We start from the raw sequence: 17297 nt of genomic DNA on the forward strand, positions 1-17297 counted from the left end.
AAATGATGGGAGAGTTTTTCTGGAGTTTGGGGTATAGGTGTCACCCTTATGTTGCTGATATCCACCTCTATTATTCCTTTCAACCTAATTCCAAGGAAGCTGTTTCTGTGCTAAAGCACAGCTGTAATAAGGATGAATAAACTGAAGCTTAATCCAAACAAGATAGAGGTGCTCCTGGTTAGTTGAAAGACATATCTGAGTCAGATCTGGAAACAGGGATTCAGTCTGCATTACACTCCCAGTCAAAACACCAGTTTGCAGTTTGTGGGTACTCTTGGATTCAGCCCAGAGCCTGGAGACTCAGGATTCAGCAGTAACCAGGAAAGCTTCATGGTACACCACAAATATTAATACAAGCATTCTTGCTACTATAAGAGTAGCAAGAACGCTTATAGAACATGGCCACATATCCCAAAAAAACCACCAAAAACTATGGATGCCAGCCATGAAAGCCTTCGACTTCACATTCTTGCTATTGTGCATATAACAAAAGATATTTTCTCAGGTAAAATTCTGAACCAAGAGAAACTAACATTTGATAAGTACATTTATTGCTTCCACGCATCAACAGTAACTGACCACTATAAAGAACTGAAAGGCCATATTGCCCAGCCATTTGAAAATGTAAGGCAAGGGACATGATTTGAATCTTTCTGGATCCTATTACATTGTATCCCACTTCCATAATTGTAAAAATATGCATTATAACCTAAGGCTTTAAAATCCCTCTGTACTGCATCTAAAGAGTGGGTTTATATCCATGAAAACTTATACTAAAATAAAAACCAGTCTTAAAGGTGCTGCCACACTCATTTTTTGTCTTGTCCTCCCTTACTCCTTTTTATGCTGCAAGACACTAAAATAGCTATTTCTTTGTATCTTTCAAGGGCACTGCCATATACATTGCTTTGTAGTAATCCAAGGAGGTCCTTGACTGCATTTATTCACGTACAGGAGTCGTTTGCAGCTGGCGCACCACCAGATTGTGAAAGGCATACCATGCTACCAAGGCCATCAAGGCCCCCATGAGAAATCTGGATCTAAATGTAACCCAGACTTTGTGGCAGCTTTTTCAGGGAGAGTGCAATCCTGTCCAAATAAAAAATAACAATTCCCCAGACAGAAGAATGACCTACCCACAGTGCTTCAATCTTGCCAGGAGTCAATGTATTGGTGCTCATCCAGCTCATTACCACATCCAGACACTGATTCAGCAGCTTCACAAGCTCATCCAGCTCATATGACAAAGAGAAGTAGAGCTAGGTGTCATCAGCATATTGATGACACCTCACTCCGAATGACATCATCTAGCAGCTTTGTACAGCTGCTAAAAGACATAGGAAACATAATAGAACCCTTAATACAAGTATCAAGGGAAGAAAGCTGAACCACCACCATATTTGACGTACACTGATACTACTTTTAGGAACTTCAACTGCAGAAAATAGAGTCACCTAATCTCTTTCATCCCCAGAAAGATATATGGCCAATGGTACATGGCCAAAGGATTCCGAGTGATCAAAATGAGCATACGATACTCCTCCTACTGGAGCCAATGCTGAATGATTCATTCAGGTCCGGACTAGAAAACCTGTGGACTTCAGGTGTTGCTGAACTACAACTCCCATTAGTCCCATTGCAAGAAGCCTTGGTGGTGCAGAGGTTACATGCCAGTACTGCAGCCACAAGGTTGCGAGTTCAATCGCAGGGCTCCAAGGTTGACTTAGTCTTCCATCTTTTCGTAGGACGGTAAAATGAGTATCCAGCTTGTTGAGGGCAACTGGCTTACATATTGTAAACCACTTAGAGAGCGCCGAGTTCACTATTAAGCGGAATAGAAATGTAAATGCTATTGCTATTAGTCTTGTCCTGTGGCCAGAGTGGCTAGGAATAATAAGAACTGAACTTTGGCAGGATCTGGAGAGGAACTGGCTCCCCAGCATTCATTTAGATATTAGTTGCTGCCCTCATATATTCCCCTCAACCCCTGCAATGGTGGTCCTGGAGAATGTCACTTTCCTTTGCTTCCATCCAATGGCTGGCCCTGGATTCCGCTGTGGAACATTCCCCACAGACATGATTGCACAGCATGTTCATTCCCACCTTTTAGAAGCCAGACTACATCTGAACCCAAATGCTTAACAGTGATTATATTTTACTCATTTTAACTGTTGTTACTGTCATCTTTACTGTTATGTTTTTTCACCCATATGTTTATTTTAAAACTGCTTATTTTGGTTAGAAGTGCCTGATGTTGTATTCAGTTGTATATGTAAGCCACCTTGAGTGATTCTCTAGTAGACAGCATAAAGATTTCTGAAATTTAAAATGAAATGCAGAGAGTATTTCAAGCAAACCAACACTAAATTTTAGTTTGTTTCTGAACACTTCCTAAATAGGAAATTAAGCAATCTTTAAATAACAAACAGAAATAATCTAGCCTTTGGGAATAAAATGAACATACTAATAATAGGCCATAGCAGGTTACCTTCTTTCCCACGAACAGTCATTTTTCTTGGATACTTTAAACATTCCTCAACATTTTCTGAGCAATAAGAATGTTGTTTTCCCTCATCTTTTCTACAGTTTTGCATTAAATCTACTGCTATGATCCAAACAGATAGGAATTTTTATCTGTTTGAACCATAATAACAATAAATAAATTTATTTTGATTTCCATGAAAAATTACAAAAACAGTCTTTTGAAACAAGCTAAAATGGTTCATGATAAAAGGCTAAGGCTGCAGCCTAGACAAATTTACTAGGGAGTACATTCATTTTAACATAGTGGACCATACTTCTGACTAAATACTCATAAATTGCTTTGTAAATTGCACTAGGCTGTCTATATTTAATTAAAAATTAGTCAACACACTTGAGTGTTAGACTCTGAAACGTCTGTACATCTCTGCATTTCAAAATCCTCTTTATATTTTAGGAGTTCTTGGAAACTGAAGGCTGGAGGTATTGCATAATGAAGTCTATTTATAAACTGAAAAATTAATAAGAGTACATTGTACATTGAGAGAGAGCCAGCGTAGTGTAGTGTTTTGAGTGCTGGACTATGACTCCGGAGACTAGGGCTCAATTCCCCACTTGGCCATGGAAACCCACTGAGTCACCTTGGGTGAATCACACACTCTCAGCCCCAGAAAATCTGTGATAAATTTGTTTTAGGGTTGCCGTAAGTTGAAAATGATTTGAAGCCACAGAAAAACAGCAGCAACAACAATATACACATGATATATGAAAGGAAATTAAAATGTATGACTTACTTATATAAAATGCAGCCATCCTCTCTTAACATGCTAAGATAAGAACACTACTTCTTGTACAAACTTAGGATCTTAAGGTATTATTTACTTTAATGAGGCACATCTACCACAAGTTCCTCTCTTCACATAATTTGAGGTTTCCAGCAGGACATTCATATGCTTTATATAGCTTTTGACTGCATAGATCATGAAAAGCTAAGAAAAGCTTAGCTCTCAGAAGAAGAAGGAGCAACAATAAGCGGAAGGAACATCAACAACCTAAGGTATGCTGATGACACAATAATACTGGTGGAAAAGAGCACAGAATTGGAACCTGGAAGGTTAAAGATGAGAGTGCAAAGGCAGAATTAATGCTGAATATAAAGAAAACTAAAATAATGACCATAGAAATAGAAACATTCAATCTATACAATAAAGAAATCGGAATAGTCAGAGAATTCCCATACCTAGGATCAAACATTGACCAGAGAAGTGACTACAGTCAGGAAATAAGAAGAAGACTAGAAATAGGTAGGGCAACTATGAAGGAATTAGAAAAGATCCTGAAGAATAAAGATATACAACTGAGGGGCCATTCAGACTACCTTTTACCCTAGATCAGAAATCGAATCTTGCACATGAAGTTCATATTGGCCCCGAATTTATCACAAGCGAATGAGAGGCTTTCACATCAGTTCAGGGGCAAATGTCCCTTGGCGCGGGTCTTTTCAACTTGGAGAAAAAGCCGTCTCTTTTTTAAAAACCCGGGTTCTGCGAATATGAACTTGCCCTCAAGCATGATCCGGTCAAGTTCATGGGAGGGGTTTAGGGCAGAGGGAGGGCAGAAGGCAGAGCATTTCCTCCCCCTCATCGGAGAAGGAGGAAGGAGCCAAAGGGTCCCCAGAGACGGAGGAGGATCAGGAGGAGGAGGAAGATGAAGGAGCCGGGGGAAAGCAGGGGGCCATGGAGGGCAATCGGGAGCAGGACCAGGAGGAGAAGCACCAGGAAGCTTTCTCTTTTTTTATTTTTTAAAAATTATTTTTGACAGAAAATGTGCATTTTTTTTTGCAGCTGGTAGATAGCTATATAGATAGAATGTAATGGAGGAGGAGGAGGAAGGAGCAAGATGAAGGGTCAAGCTCAGGGCAGGTCAGAGGGAGGGCACCAAATGGAGCAAGCCTCTGCTCTCCCACCAGGCAGATTTCTCTCTTTTTTAATTTTTTTAAATTATTTTTTGCAGACTATGTGCATGGTTTTAGCTTCAGGTAGATATTAGATAGATAGAAAGCGGCTGGCTGCCTGCTTCCTTTTCATTTCGGCTTCCAGCAGCAAGGCACTTTGCAAAAGGCATTTGCAAGGCTTTTTTTCTATGAGAATGCTACAATGCGAATGTTACAAACGTTGCTCTTTCCAATTTGGCAAATTGATACAGAATGCTTTTGTTACTGTTTCTAAGGAATTCAGGGGTAGCCTAGGGAAAGCAATGGATGCATGGCATTTCTGGCATTCCGAGGTGAGGAATTTATTATTGTTATTATTATTATTATTATTATTATTAGGCATTCTGGGGTGGCAAGGAGAGAGGATGCAGGATGCAGAGATGGCATTAGTTTGCATTTTGGGGGAAATGGGGCCAAGGGAAGATCCATAACACACACACACACACACACACAAGAGGTTTTTAAATTTGATTGCATTTTGGGGTTAAAAACGGGGCCAAGGGAGGAGCCATAGCCTGCAGTGACCCAAATCCCCACAACACAAACAGAAGGTTTTTAGGTTTGACAAAATGTGCGCATACTGGGCGCCTATTTTTTTTTTTTAAAGGAGGGGGGAAAGGGGGGAAATCACCCATCCTGTTGTCCAATCATTGTAAGAAATGTCACCTTTACCAAAGCGGAAGAGAATTTGATTGACAGCAAAGGAGGATATTTTAAAATCGGTTACCACAAATGTGAACTCTCCTCTAGGAACTGCAATGACATCCAGGGGTAAATAACCCCGATTAAGATATTTCGTAGTCAGCACTTGCTTCTGGAGAGATTCGGGGGGGAGGGGGCCCGATTCTGCCCAGTTCCATCCAGGGCTAATAGCGAGTCTGAATGGGGCCTGAGTATTAAAGTCAGAATTTTCCAGGCCTTTGTATTTCCCATCATCATGTATGATGTGAGAGCTGGTCAGTAAAGAAAGCAGACAGAAAGAAAATCAGTGCATTTGAGATATGGTGCTGGAGAAGAGTGCTTAGGATACCGTGGACAGTCAAAAGACAAACAGTTTGGTCCTTGAACAGATCGAACCAGAACTCTCCTGGGAAGCCAAGATGATCAAATTGAGTCATGGATCATTAGAGAAAGCAATAATGCTAGGAAATGTAAAGAAGAAAGAGAAGTCCGCATGCCATATGGATGGACTCAATCGGGGGTGGGGGTCACAGGCATGGATTTGCAGGGTCTGAGCAGAGCAGTGGAAGATAGGGAGTCTTGGAGGTGTCTCATCCACAGGGTTGCCATGAATCAAAGTTGACTCAAGGGCAGCTAACAACAACAACAACAACAACAAACAGCAGGGCAGGGGAACATATGGCTCTCCAGATATTGTGATCTTCAACATCACTCACAATTAGCTATGCTAATTAGAACTGATGGGAACCACAGTCCAGTAATATCTGTAGGGTCGGACACTTGCCACCTCTGGTTTATATAAATGCAATAATAATAATAATAGGAGGGAGCTAAATGGCTGCAATATGAATTCCTTAAATACGTACATAACAAAGGAAAGAGGTTACTACATATAGTTGCAGGCTTCTACTGAATAACCATTTTTTAAAGATAAATATATGGGAACTGAAACAAAATGTGCTCCTCCTCCTTCGCTATTCCAGTGAATCAGTCATGTCCATCTGTAAGGTGCTATGTTTCATTCTCTAGTCAGTGCAGAGCATACATCCAGTAGGATGGGTTTATCCTGATCCTCACCGACCAGTGCAAAAAAAAGTATCCCTTTTTTTCTTCTTTTCACATCAAGCCGCCACCACCCCCTCCATTTTCGAATATGTTGCCTGATATAGCAGTTTTTTTACTTCTCTCCTTTAGCTATGGAAAACTGTAGCTGTTTAACAAGCATTAGGAGCACAATGGGTCCAGTGGGGAAGAGAAAGGAGTCCCACCTGATCCTGCACAGGCACCTGCCTGCAATAGTCAGTCAGTCTTCAGTGGTCACTACCACATTTAGCTATCTTTGGAGTTTCGTTCCTAAATATTGTTTGTATTTGTACAAAAAACAGGGTTCTTCCATATCCTTGCATGTAGTTAATGCTGTTTCTGGCTAAGTAACAATAGTAACAACTGAATGTCAGAAACAGATAAAATGACACCAGATCTATTTATCAATCAGTCTCTCTGTTGTTAACTGCCCTGAAGTCAATCTTGACTCACGGCGACCCTATGGATGAGACATTTCCAAGACCCTCTGTCCTCCACTGCCCTCCTTAATTCCTGCAACCGCATACCCATGACTTCCTTAATAGAGCCCAACCATCTATCATGTGGCCTTCCTCTTTTCCTACTTCCCTCCACCTTTTCTAGCAATATTGTCTTTTCCAATGAGTCCTTCTTTCATGATGTGTCCGAAGTAAGACAGCCTCAGTTTGGTCATTTTGGCTTCCAGGAAGGTTTCTGGCTTGATCTGCTCTAGGACCCATTTGTTTGTCCTTTTGGCTGTCCATGGGATCCTCAGCACTCTTCTTCAGCACCTCATCTCAAACGAATAGATTTTCTTCCTATCTTCTTTCTTAACTGTCCAGCTCCCACATCCATACATGGTAATAGGGAATACAATGGCTTGCATGATTCTAACTTTTGTGCTCAGTTGTATATCTTTGCATTTTAGAATCTTTTCTAGTTCTTTCATAGCTGCCCTCCCCATTCTTAATCTTCTCCTGATTTCCTGGCTGCACTCCCTATTTCTTTCAATGTTTGATCTCAGGTATGGGAATTATTTTACTTTGTTCTTTGATCTTCCTTAGTTGGTGTTCCATGTTTGTGAGGTTTTCTGCTAGTTTTATGGTGTCATCTGCATATCTTAGATTGTTGCTATTCCTTCCTCCTATTTTCACTCCTCCTTCTTCTGTGTCCAAGCCTGCTTTTCTTATAATATATTCTACATGCAAGTTTAACAGATAGGGTGAAAGGATGCAGCCTTGCCTGAGCCCTTTGCCAATTGGGAACCATCCTGTTTCTCCATGTTCTGTTCTGATAGTATCCTCTTGTCCTGAATACAGATGTGTTGGCACTCCCATGTCTTTAAGAGCGTTCCATAGCCTTTCATGATCTATGCAGTCAAGGGCTTTGCTACAGTCTATAAAGCACATGCTGGTTTTCTTTTGGAATTCCCTTGTGTGCTCCATTAGCCATCTTATGTTTGCATTGTGGTCCCTAGTGCCTCTTCCTTTCCTGAATCCCGCTTGAACCTCTGGATGGCTGGAGTCTATGCTGCAGAATTTTGAGCATGCATATCCTTGCATGTAGTTAATGCTGTTTCTGGCTAAGTAACAATATTAAGAAGTGAATGTCAGAAACAGATAAAATGACACTAGATCTATTGATCAGTCAGTCTCTCTATATGCCACCATTTCCATCCTAAACGATTCAAGCACACTTTTTAGGCTGACAAAATACACTTGCAAAATGAAATAAATGTAAACAAATGTATATACTTGGGACAAGTCTATATACTTCTTAACATCAAATCTTGCAAATACAGAGGTAACAATTCTAAATTGCAATTCACAATGCGCCACATTATTGGGTTACAAAACCAGTGAGGACAAGTAACCCCATGCCTCCTATACACCAGTAAAAACACTGATCTAATGTTGTCAGTGTATTCCTAATTCTAATCTAATTCACAACCAAAGAAACATTTGGATGGGGGGCGGGGAGAGAAATAGAAATATATATAGATACACACACACACACACACACATATATATACTTATGTATAATTAAAACTAAAGTTAAAACACAAATACTAAAACAGTAAACTGAAACAGTAAACACTAACACAAAAGGGATCCCCCCCCCCATTCCAAGAAAATAAACCAAAACCCCAAAAGATATTTTACCATTACACTTTTAATTAATTCATGGAATCATGGGTCCAGAACACACTGCAGAAAATAATCCAGTTTGATACCGCTCTAACTGCCCTGGCTCAATGTCTCACAAAACAACATCTCCCCCAATCCCCTAGCATTGAGCCAGGGCACTTAAAGCAGTGTCAAACTGGGTTATTCCATCCTGCAGTGTGTTTTTGGACCTATGGACTGATAGAGTTGGGAGAGACCACAAGGGCCATGCAGCCCAACCCCATTCTGCCATGCAGGAAATCTCAAAGATGAAAGACAATAGACATATACACATACATTGACTTATTTCATTTTTAGGCCGCCTTTCTGCCAAAAAGGGGCGGCTCACAACATTTTAAACAGGCTTCCAGCAACAAAAATAACATAAAATAAAAGTCCAAATGGAATCCTAGGTCTGTCTTCTCAAAAACCCCAAACTCACACGCCTCTTTGTTTTCTTAGCTCTATGTGAGAACGGAAGTGGAGCCCCCCTACTTCCGGCGCCTCTTGGCTTCGGGCAAGTGCAGTAAGGCGCGTCCGCTCTGTCTCTCTCGCTCTCTATGGTTTGCGCCGGTGCGAGAGGCAAAGAGAAGGGTCTCTGTCTGCGGCCAGTGGGGCTTTGGCTCCGCCCCCTTTCCCCCTTCTCTCTGCCTGTCGTCGCGCGCTGCCGGTCGGAGGAGTAGCGTCTACGGAGGCCGAGGAGGCTCACCTGGCCTGAAAGGGCGAGTGGGAGGCCCGCATACATCCCCTCTCAGTCAGTGGTTTCCCTGGGGGCTGCCAAGGTATCCTTATGAAGGGAAGGGATGTCAAAGCAATGGCAGTTGTGTGGCTCCATGGCCCCCTAGCACTCATGCCAAGCTATGAAAGGGTTTCCTTGGCAAGATTCCTTCAGAGGGCTGTGGTTTTTATTATTATTATTATTATTATTATTATTTATATTGTTATTACTATTACACTTCCCTCTTTAACAGTATTGCATATTATTTTATTATTATTATTTATTACAGTATTATTATGACACTTCCCTCTTTAGCAGTATTGCTTTATTATTATTTATGACATTATTGTTTTTGTTATTATTATTATAATACTTCTTTCTTTAGCAGTATTGCATATTATTATTTTAGTATTATTATTATTATTATTATCACACTTCCCTTTTTAGTAGTATTGCGTAATATTATTTTATTATTATTATATTATTACACTTCCCTCTTTAACAGTATTGCATATTATTTTATTTATTTATTTATTATTACAGTATTATTATGACACTTCCCTCTTTAGCAGTATTGCTTTATTATTATTTTATTTTTATTTATTATTTATATTATTATTACAGTATTATTATTACACTTCCCTCTTTAGCAGTACTGCTTTATTATTATTTATGACATTATTGTTATTGTTATTATTATTCTCTCTAGCAGTATTGCATATTATTATTTTATTATTATTATATTGTTATTATTATTATTACACTTCCCTCTTTAGCAGTATGGCATGCACCAATACAATCCCATTTAACAATGTAACCATTTAGAATTATTATATTTATTAGCACACAGTCTCAACGTAACTCACATTGTTATAATAATAACAACAACAATAATAATAATAATTTATTTATATTCCGCCTTTTCCCAAAGGAATCAAAGCGGATTACAGAACAAATATAAACAGTAAAATATAATAAAGGATAAAAATGCACAATTATAAACAATGCCATACCCCAGCCCTCCCTAGTCTTAAGAATTTAGGAAAATTAACAGCTAAAAAGCAATAAAAATAAAAATTAAAAAATTAAAATTAATTTAAAAAATTAAATACAATTTTTTTCTAAAATTAGGGGTAAATTTGAGACGCAACAAGTATCTTTTTATTGGGGTGATGGAGCCATTGATGTCAGTGAGGGGGAGGCTCATCTGAAAGGGCTAATCTGGAAAGGCCTGTCGGAAGAGATCTGTCTTGACAGCCTTTTTAAAGGCTTCTAGACTAATAATAATAATAATAATAATAATAATAATAAATTTATATCCCACCCCTCTGCGCAACGCAACTGGGGCGGCTTGCAACATTAAAATAATAATAATAATAATAATAATAATAATAATAATTTACTTACATTTTCCCATCTCTCCCAAATGGATCGAGGTGGGATTACAACCCATAAAATACATACAAGAACACATCAATAAAACACAATAAAGATAATTACATTAAAACTAGCTCATCATCATACAGCAATACAATACAATTACATGGTGATCAGAAAGTGGAACAGTATTTCTTACACGAGGTCAAGGGGCTATGCTTGTCGGAAGAGATCTGTTTTAAGTGCCCTCTTGAAGGCTTCCAAGGAGGCAATAAGACAGATCTCTTCCAGAAGACTATTCCATAATTTTGGAGCAGTCGCAGTGAAAGCTCTTTGGGAAGTCATTACAAATATGGTTGGTTGATGTTCTAACAGATTCTTCCCAGTTGTTCTGAGAGTGCAGAGCGGATTATGAAGGGAGAGGCGTTCCCGCAAGTAACTCGGACCCAATCCATATAGGGCTTTAACTGTAATGATCAACACTTTGTATTGTGCCCGGAAGCTAATTGACAGCCAGTGCAGAGATTTTAAAACAGGTGTTATGTGGTCAAACCTGGATGAACCGGTGACCAATCTGGCTGCCACATTTTGAACCAATTGAAGCTTCCAAACTTGGTATAAGGGTAGCCCCATGTAGAGTGCATTACAGAAATCAAGGCGAGAGATTACCAGTGCATGTACCACTGTTTCAAGGTCCTTTTGGTCCAGGTAGGGATGCAATTGGCATATCAACTGAAGTTGGTACCAAGCACTCCTGGCCATCACATCCACTTGAGATGATAATTGTAGAGACGAATCCAGGAGTACTCCCAAACTGCGAACTTCGTCCTTTAGGGGAAGTATGCACTAAAATATACAATCCCATGACTCCCACTCCTGCCCTCCCTTAAAATACAATTAAACAAGCTACAATTTTAAAACATTCTTAAAATAATAACATTAATATAAACAATACACAATAGCAGTAGCAGAACCAGGGTCAACAAATTTGGTTTTCTTTTTAGTAGCCGGGTGTCTATTCAGGAAAGGCCTAATATGATGGATCTCGTCCAGCAGGTCGTTCCAGAGCCTAGAAGCGGCAGATGAATACTGGCTACACTTTTTCCTTTGACTGCCCTCCTTGTATGTCCAGAGTTTGTAAGTAAACATGTGTTTACTTAACCCATTGGTTGTTATTCTTCTATTTTCTTTTTCATAAAGGCTTTCCCCACCGTTTCACTCCTTTACGTTTCACCCGAGATAGTCGCTTTGACAGGGTTTACATTGTTTTAACCCTCTTTCCTTCTTCTTTTTTATTTTTCCCTTCATTGTGTGTGTGTGTATACAAACATATACTGTATATACACAAGATCTAGAAGAGTTTATTCCTGACGTTTCACCAGCATCTAAAATAATAATAAAACTTTTAGTTGTATCCCACTTTTCTACTATAATAGCAATCAAAGTGGCTTACACATTAAAACAAAAACCAATACAATATATAATAAACAGTACATAATAATAATCTTACTCCCCTCCCTTAAAAAGGAATTAAATTTAATCTGTGGCTGGCATCTTCAGAGAATGCCAGCCGGAGATGCTGACGAAACATCAGGAATCAACTCTTCTAGAACATGGCCTATACATAGCCCGAAAAACCCACCAAAAAAATATGGATGCCGGCCATGAAAGCCTGCGACTTCACATACTGTCTATACAAGAGTTCACACTCTAAATCCCCAAGAGAGGTAAAACATAAACAAGCAGATCCGTTTTCAATGAACGAACCAGCAAACCACCATTTGACCCTTTCTTCCTTCTCTACTTATATTATTTTTTTTAAAAAAATATATTCATTATGATGGTGTCTGGAACGTCTAACGTTATCTTGTTCTTCTAAATTTTACTTTTGGTTTTTCAGTTACTTTTCTTCCTTACCTTCTCTTCCCTCTATCCTGCTCACATTTCCACTTTCCAAAACCTTTTGCTTTATTCACCTCATCTTTCTATCTCTTTATCTACCTCACTCATTATCTCTCTTCTTTTCTAATCCACTTATCTCTCTACTCTTACCTGTCACCTTACCTGTGTATACCTCCTTTCATATAATTCCTACTTCCTCATACCCTCGCATCTTCTCTAAACCATCTTCATTTGCTTTTAGCTTCTTCTTTATAACCTTTCCAACCTTTTTTTCTTTTTCTTCTACTTTTCCTCTTTTTCGTCATTATTCATATTAATTTGACCTCCTTATTTCTTCCCCCTTCGACCTTTCTTGTCTTGTCTTCCCTCCTCATAGTTATGGGGTTTTTTTGCCTTTGCTTTCCCCTGAGGCTGAGATAGTTTAACTCACCCAAGGTCACCCAGTGTGTTTCATAGCCAAGCTGGGAATTCGAACCCTGGTCTCCAGAGTCACAGTCCAACACTCAAACCTCTACAACATGGCTATCATAGCCTCCTTGAATCCCACTGTGGGAGGAAGGCAGGATATAAATCCTTGAAATAAATAAATACCCACCACCATCATCCCTGCCCTGCGCTTTCCAAAAACTGACATTTGTCTCTCCTGTTTTTGGTGCCCCGTGTCTGCACAGGTGTCAGATCATGGTTATGAAGGCTTCAGTAGAAGACGATGATTCAGGATGGGAGCTAAACATACCAGAGAAGATGGAGAAGAGTAACACAAGCTGGGTAGATATTACCCAAGATTTTGAAGATTGCTGTAGAGGTAAATCACGCTATGCGGGTGGATGCAAGCTGGTGGTACCCAAACTTTTTACCCTTGGGGGACATCCCCCCTTTACATTTACATGTGTATGTCATGCCCCCCACCAACATAGTTTTTTATTATCTGCCCGCAACTCATGGTGACCCTCCATGTAGCATATGAATAAAAATATTTTGTTTTTTTAATGTTCTTATTTTTATTTGCACATTCCCGTATATTCCTATTTTAACATTTTACCAGGAAATAACATTGTTCAAATTATAACAGTTTTGTGTAAGTAGATTCAATGTTTTAACTCAATGCCTGTGTAAATTTTACACATAAAAAAGGAGAGGGATCAGAGCCTCCAAGACCTTTGGAGGTTGTCAGTCTCTGTTCTACTTGAGAACACTAAAAAAACCCCTTCTGTTTATCTTTACAGTTTATATTTTTATTTATTTATATATTTATATGACAATATGCTATGTTTTTCTTTATTTATTTTCAATGATATGACTATGCTGAGTATAAGAATACTGCTATAATTAGTTGTTTATTTTTTTATTGACTTCTAGAATTGAAGTTGGGGGAGTTGCTTCATGATAAACTGTAAGTGTACCATAAGAATGCAGCTTCCTAATACATGTTTTAGGTCTCCATCTTAAACAAATGTACAATCACTTACATCCAGTGCTTACAGTTTCAGTCTTGTTCTCTTCCGTATGTACTGGAAGAACATGAATACACATTGCTTGAAAACTCTGTTGAACACAACTTGGGTTTGAGTCTGAGTGCTTTTTGGGAATAAATCCTATTAAACTCAGTAAAAATTAAGTAAATCTGGATTTGACCATGTTTATTGATTGTAATTCTTTCAGGAAAATAATCTGTTGAGGATTAGAGTGCCCAATTCAGAAACAAAATTGGATTTGTATGCCTTAGCCATGAGCATACCTAACCCCAAGACTTAACTCAAGATTTAAAACCCTGAAGTGCATCAAATATTGTACTTACCATACACCTTAACTTGGGATGACATGGGTTGTGCTTCAGTCGCAGGAGAAAGAGGTTGGGAGAGTAAGAGAGTGGGCAGAGAAAGAGACAAGGACAACAAGTGAGCCTTCTAGGGAGCATGGCAGGGGTGGTGCCTGGAGGGAGCAGGGAAAGGAACTTCGCTTCCTACCGCTCACCTGCTCCGCCCTCCTGGGCTCTTTGCTGCACCCAGTGCTTCAACATGTGCCCCAGCTGCTGGAGAAAGAGACAGGGAGGACAGAGAAAGGAGGGAGGAAAGAACAAGGCAGAGAGGTCAAGCGAACCCACCTGCCCAATAACACAGTGACAGTAGCACCCAGCAGAGGGGTAGCTTTGCTTCCTGCTGCTTGCCCAGCCCACCCTCCTGGGCTCCTTTCCTCTGATGCACCCAATGCCTCCACATGCTCCCTGGACAGGTAAAAAAGAGGCAGGGAGGGAGGAGACTGAGATAGAGATGGGGAGGGTGAGTGAGTCCCCTGGGGAGCATAGTGGTGACAGTGTCTGGCAGAGGAGGGGGTTCTACTTGCCATGCGACTCTCCTGGGCTCCTTCCCTTCGCAGAGCCCAGCACTTCCACATGCATCCCACCACAGGAGAAAGAGGAAGGGTGGGGTACTGCAGACCTCCTGTAAAGACATCAGAGCCCCCCAGGGGTCTGTGGAGCACAGGTTAAGAACTACTGCTATAGATTATCAAATATTGTCATGTGACTACAACAGGAGGTTTGCATGATATCCACAGATTAAAAATATAATCAAAGATATAATCAATAGTAATTAAATTGTTGATGGAAAACCAACCACTTAAATACTAACTGAACTGTGTTTTAAACTGTAAAATGCACACAGGACCTGTATGGTATTGACCATTCTTGTTACCGGCTCATAGTAATAAAACATGAATATGTTATGTATCTGCTTTTACTTCTCGATTTCCCAGTTTCTTATGGCTTTGAGGTGTAAACAAGTTGTAAGAGTTTGTAAAAGCTGAGGGAGATTATGATAACCATGAAAATTAGGGAAAGAAATTGGAGCTAAATTTGATTCTTATCTATATTTGTTTACACTATTCTTCAAAATAAATTATGAATGTGTAATGGTTTAAATACATCCTATGGATATAGTGCATAAAACTATTTGGTGACAAATAACTCATTGTTCTATGATCCTTGAGATGACAGCATTTCTGTGCAATGCTAAACCACAGTTCAGTGCTGTTTGCAAAAAAAGCTATGTGCAAAGGGATACCTGCTTACACCACCACCACCAGGAAATTTGGTAGGAGGAAAAAAATGTTTTTCATTAGCAGATTTCCTGCTGATCATTGTGTGCAAACCAAGCATTGTCGTTTGAAATAGTTGTGAGATGTTAAACAGTCTAGGAGAACAAGCCAAGATTTGTTGTTGGATTGTTCTAGCAACTAAACTGAACTCATTTGAACTGTGGTTTCTAGTTTGCACATAATGAGAAGTCAGGAGTCTGTTAAATTGAAAGTGTGGTTTAAACCTTGTGCACGAGAAAAGAGGGAATAAGGAAAGCACACAGACTTGGTTCCTGTGGTCTCCTTTCCAATTGTGCATTATAGCACTAAACTCCAGCATTACACATGAATTTTCTTAATGAGTCAAATCCAGCCTTATCATTCAATTCTCCATGCTAGCACTGGAAGTAGTTTGGGGACTACAGGGCAAAGTGGGGAACTCAAGGACGTTGCGGCCTGCTCCCTTCTTCAAGCATAGGCAGAACTCTCATTACAATTTTGAATCTATCTAAGATTTAATGAGAGGATATTATTTATCTCTGAATACGTATGTGGAAGCTGCTAGACCAATTAAAATATATTTTTATATTTTATTGACATAAAATCAGTTTGAATAAAAGGAGATAGCTGTTACATATCAGAATAGTAGTATTATTCACCTGCTTTCTAGTAATAACCAATCACCATTTACTGTATATATTTTATTAAACTTTCAGTGCAGAATACATTCATTCTTGCTAGATTTTGATACTTATTTGTTACACCCTTATTATGGAACAAACCCCATTTTAAGGTAGGATTTATTTTTAAGTAAACATGAAAAGGATTGTGTTGTTAAGGAAAGAATAATTCTGCTTTTTAGCTGGTATTTTGCTTCTCGAATGTCATGTCAACTTAAATTGATACCTAAAAATTATGGAATTGCATAAATCATGTAAAAGGATTATTCGTTTTTGTTTTATAGAAACTATTCTAATAACAAAGTTAGTTGTGCCAACAGATTTTTTCCCTTTATGTTGCTCTCTTTAGTTTTGGTCTTTTTGAAGCCATGTCTGCTATTGAAATGATGGACCCTAAGATGGATGCTGGTATGATTGGAAACCAAGTCAACCGAAAAGTTCTGAATTTTGAACAAGCTATTAAGGTTGGCATCATTTCTGTTTTACTCAGTTTCATTATCAAACTTGTGTGGAATTTATTTATTTATTTTTTGGTGTTGTTACTGGACAACCAAGAGCCTGAAATTTGCTGAGCTACAGTAAATCATCCAGGGTTCGTTCTTTCACCAGACCTCACTTTAAAGAATCTTATTTTCTATTTCACAAGACCAGAAGAAGATTCGTCTTTCTACTGTCTAAGCAGGTGCTTTATTTTTAGGCTGATTAAATATCACTTTCTACTGACTGAATATTCATGCATGTTCTCTCATTTATTCTCTTATAGGATGGCACCATTAAAATTAAAGACTTATCCCTACCTGAGTTAATCGGGATAATGGATACTTGTTTTTGCTGCTTGGTAAGCATATTAAAGTTTTTAACTTTTTAAAGTTTTGTTGTTGTTGTGTGCCTTCAAGTCATTTCCAGTTTATGATGACCCTAAGGCGAACCTATCACAGGGTGTGGTGGTTTTGGGGTTTTTTTTGACAATATTTGAACAGATGGGGGTTTACTATTGCCTTCCTCCAAGGTCATCCAGTGGGTTTCATGGCTGAACTGAGATTTGAACCCTGGTCTTCAGAGTCATAGTCCATCACCCAAACCTGTATGCCACACTGGCTCTTTTTAAAGTTAGAGTAATAAAATAGCCACTTATCAAAAGCTTCTTAAAAAGAGTACATAAT

At 39.1% G+C, this 17297-nt stretch overlaps 2 protein-coding genes across 4 annotated transcripts in view; one reads left to right on the top strand and one right to left on the bottom strand.

Moving 5' to 3' along the window:
- The window catches only part of AGTPBP1 (ATP/GTP binding carboxypeptidase 1), a 104894-nt gene extending 95982 nt beyond the window's left edge, over window positions 1-8912 (bottom strand). The window contains exon 1 of the mRNA XM_089494541.1: window positions 8825-8912. The gene's annotated coding sequence lies outside the window, so the exon portion shown is untranslated. The remainder of the gene's footprint in view (window positions 1-8824) is intronic.
- A 45-nt stretch (window positions 8913-8957) lies between these two features.
- Window positions 8958-17297, top strand: part of NAA35 (N-alpha-acetyltransferase 35, NatC auxiliary subunit) — a 33479-nt gene continuing 25139 nt past the window's right edge. For 2 of the 3 annotated variants that reach the window (XM_089494544.1, XM_089494547.1), the window contains exons 1-6: window positions 8958-9164; window positions 11531-11614; window positions 13051-13184; window positions 13739-13772; window positions 16484-16598; window positions 16898-16972. In XM_089494544.1, the coding sequence (XP_089350670.1) occupies window positions 13061-13184; window positions 13739-13772; window positions 16484-16598; window positions 16898-16972 (348 nt within the window). In that variant the 5' untranslated portion in view covers window positions 8958-9164; window positions 11531-11614; window positions 13051-13060. The remainder of the gene's footprint in view (window positions 9165-11530; window positions 11615-13050; window positions 13185-13738; window positions 13773-16483; window positions 16599-16897; window positions 16973-17297) is intronic. The other variant, XM_089494546.1, reaches the window with a different exon arrangement.

The sequence above is a fragment of the Sceloporus occidentalis genome, unplaced genomic scaffold (assembly GCF_023333645.1).
Source record: "Sceloporus occidentalis isolate IW3139 unplaced genomic scaffold, rSceOcc1.0.p SCAF_73, whole genome shotgun sequence".
Taxonomy (NCBI): Eukaryota; Metazoa; Chordata; class Lepidosauria; order Squamata; family Phrynosomatidae; genus Sceloporus; species Sceloporus occidentalis.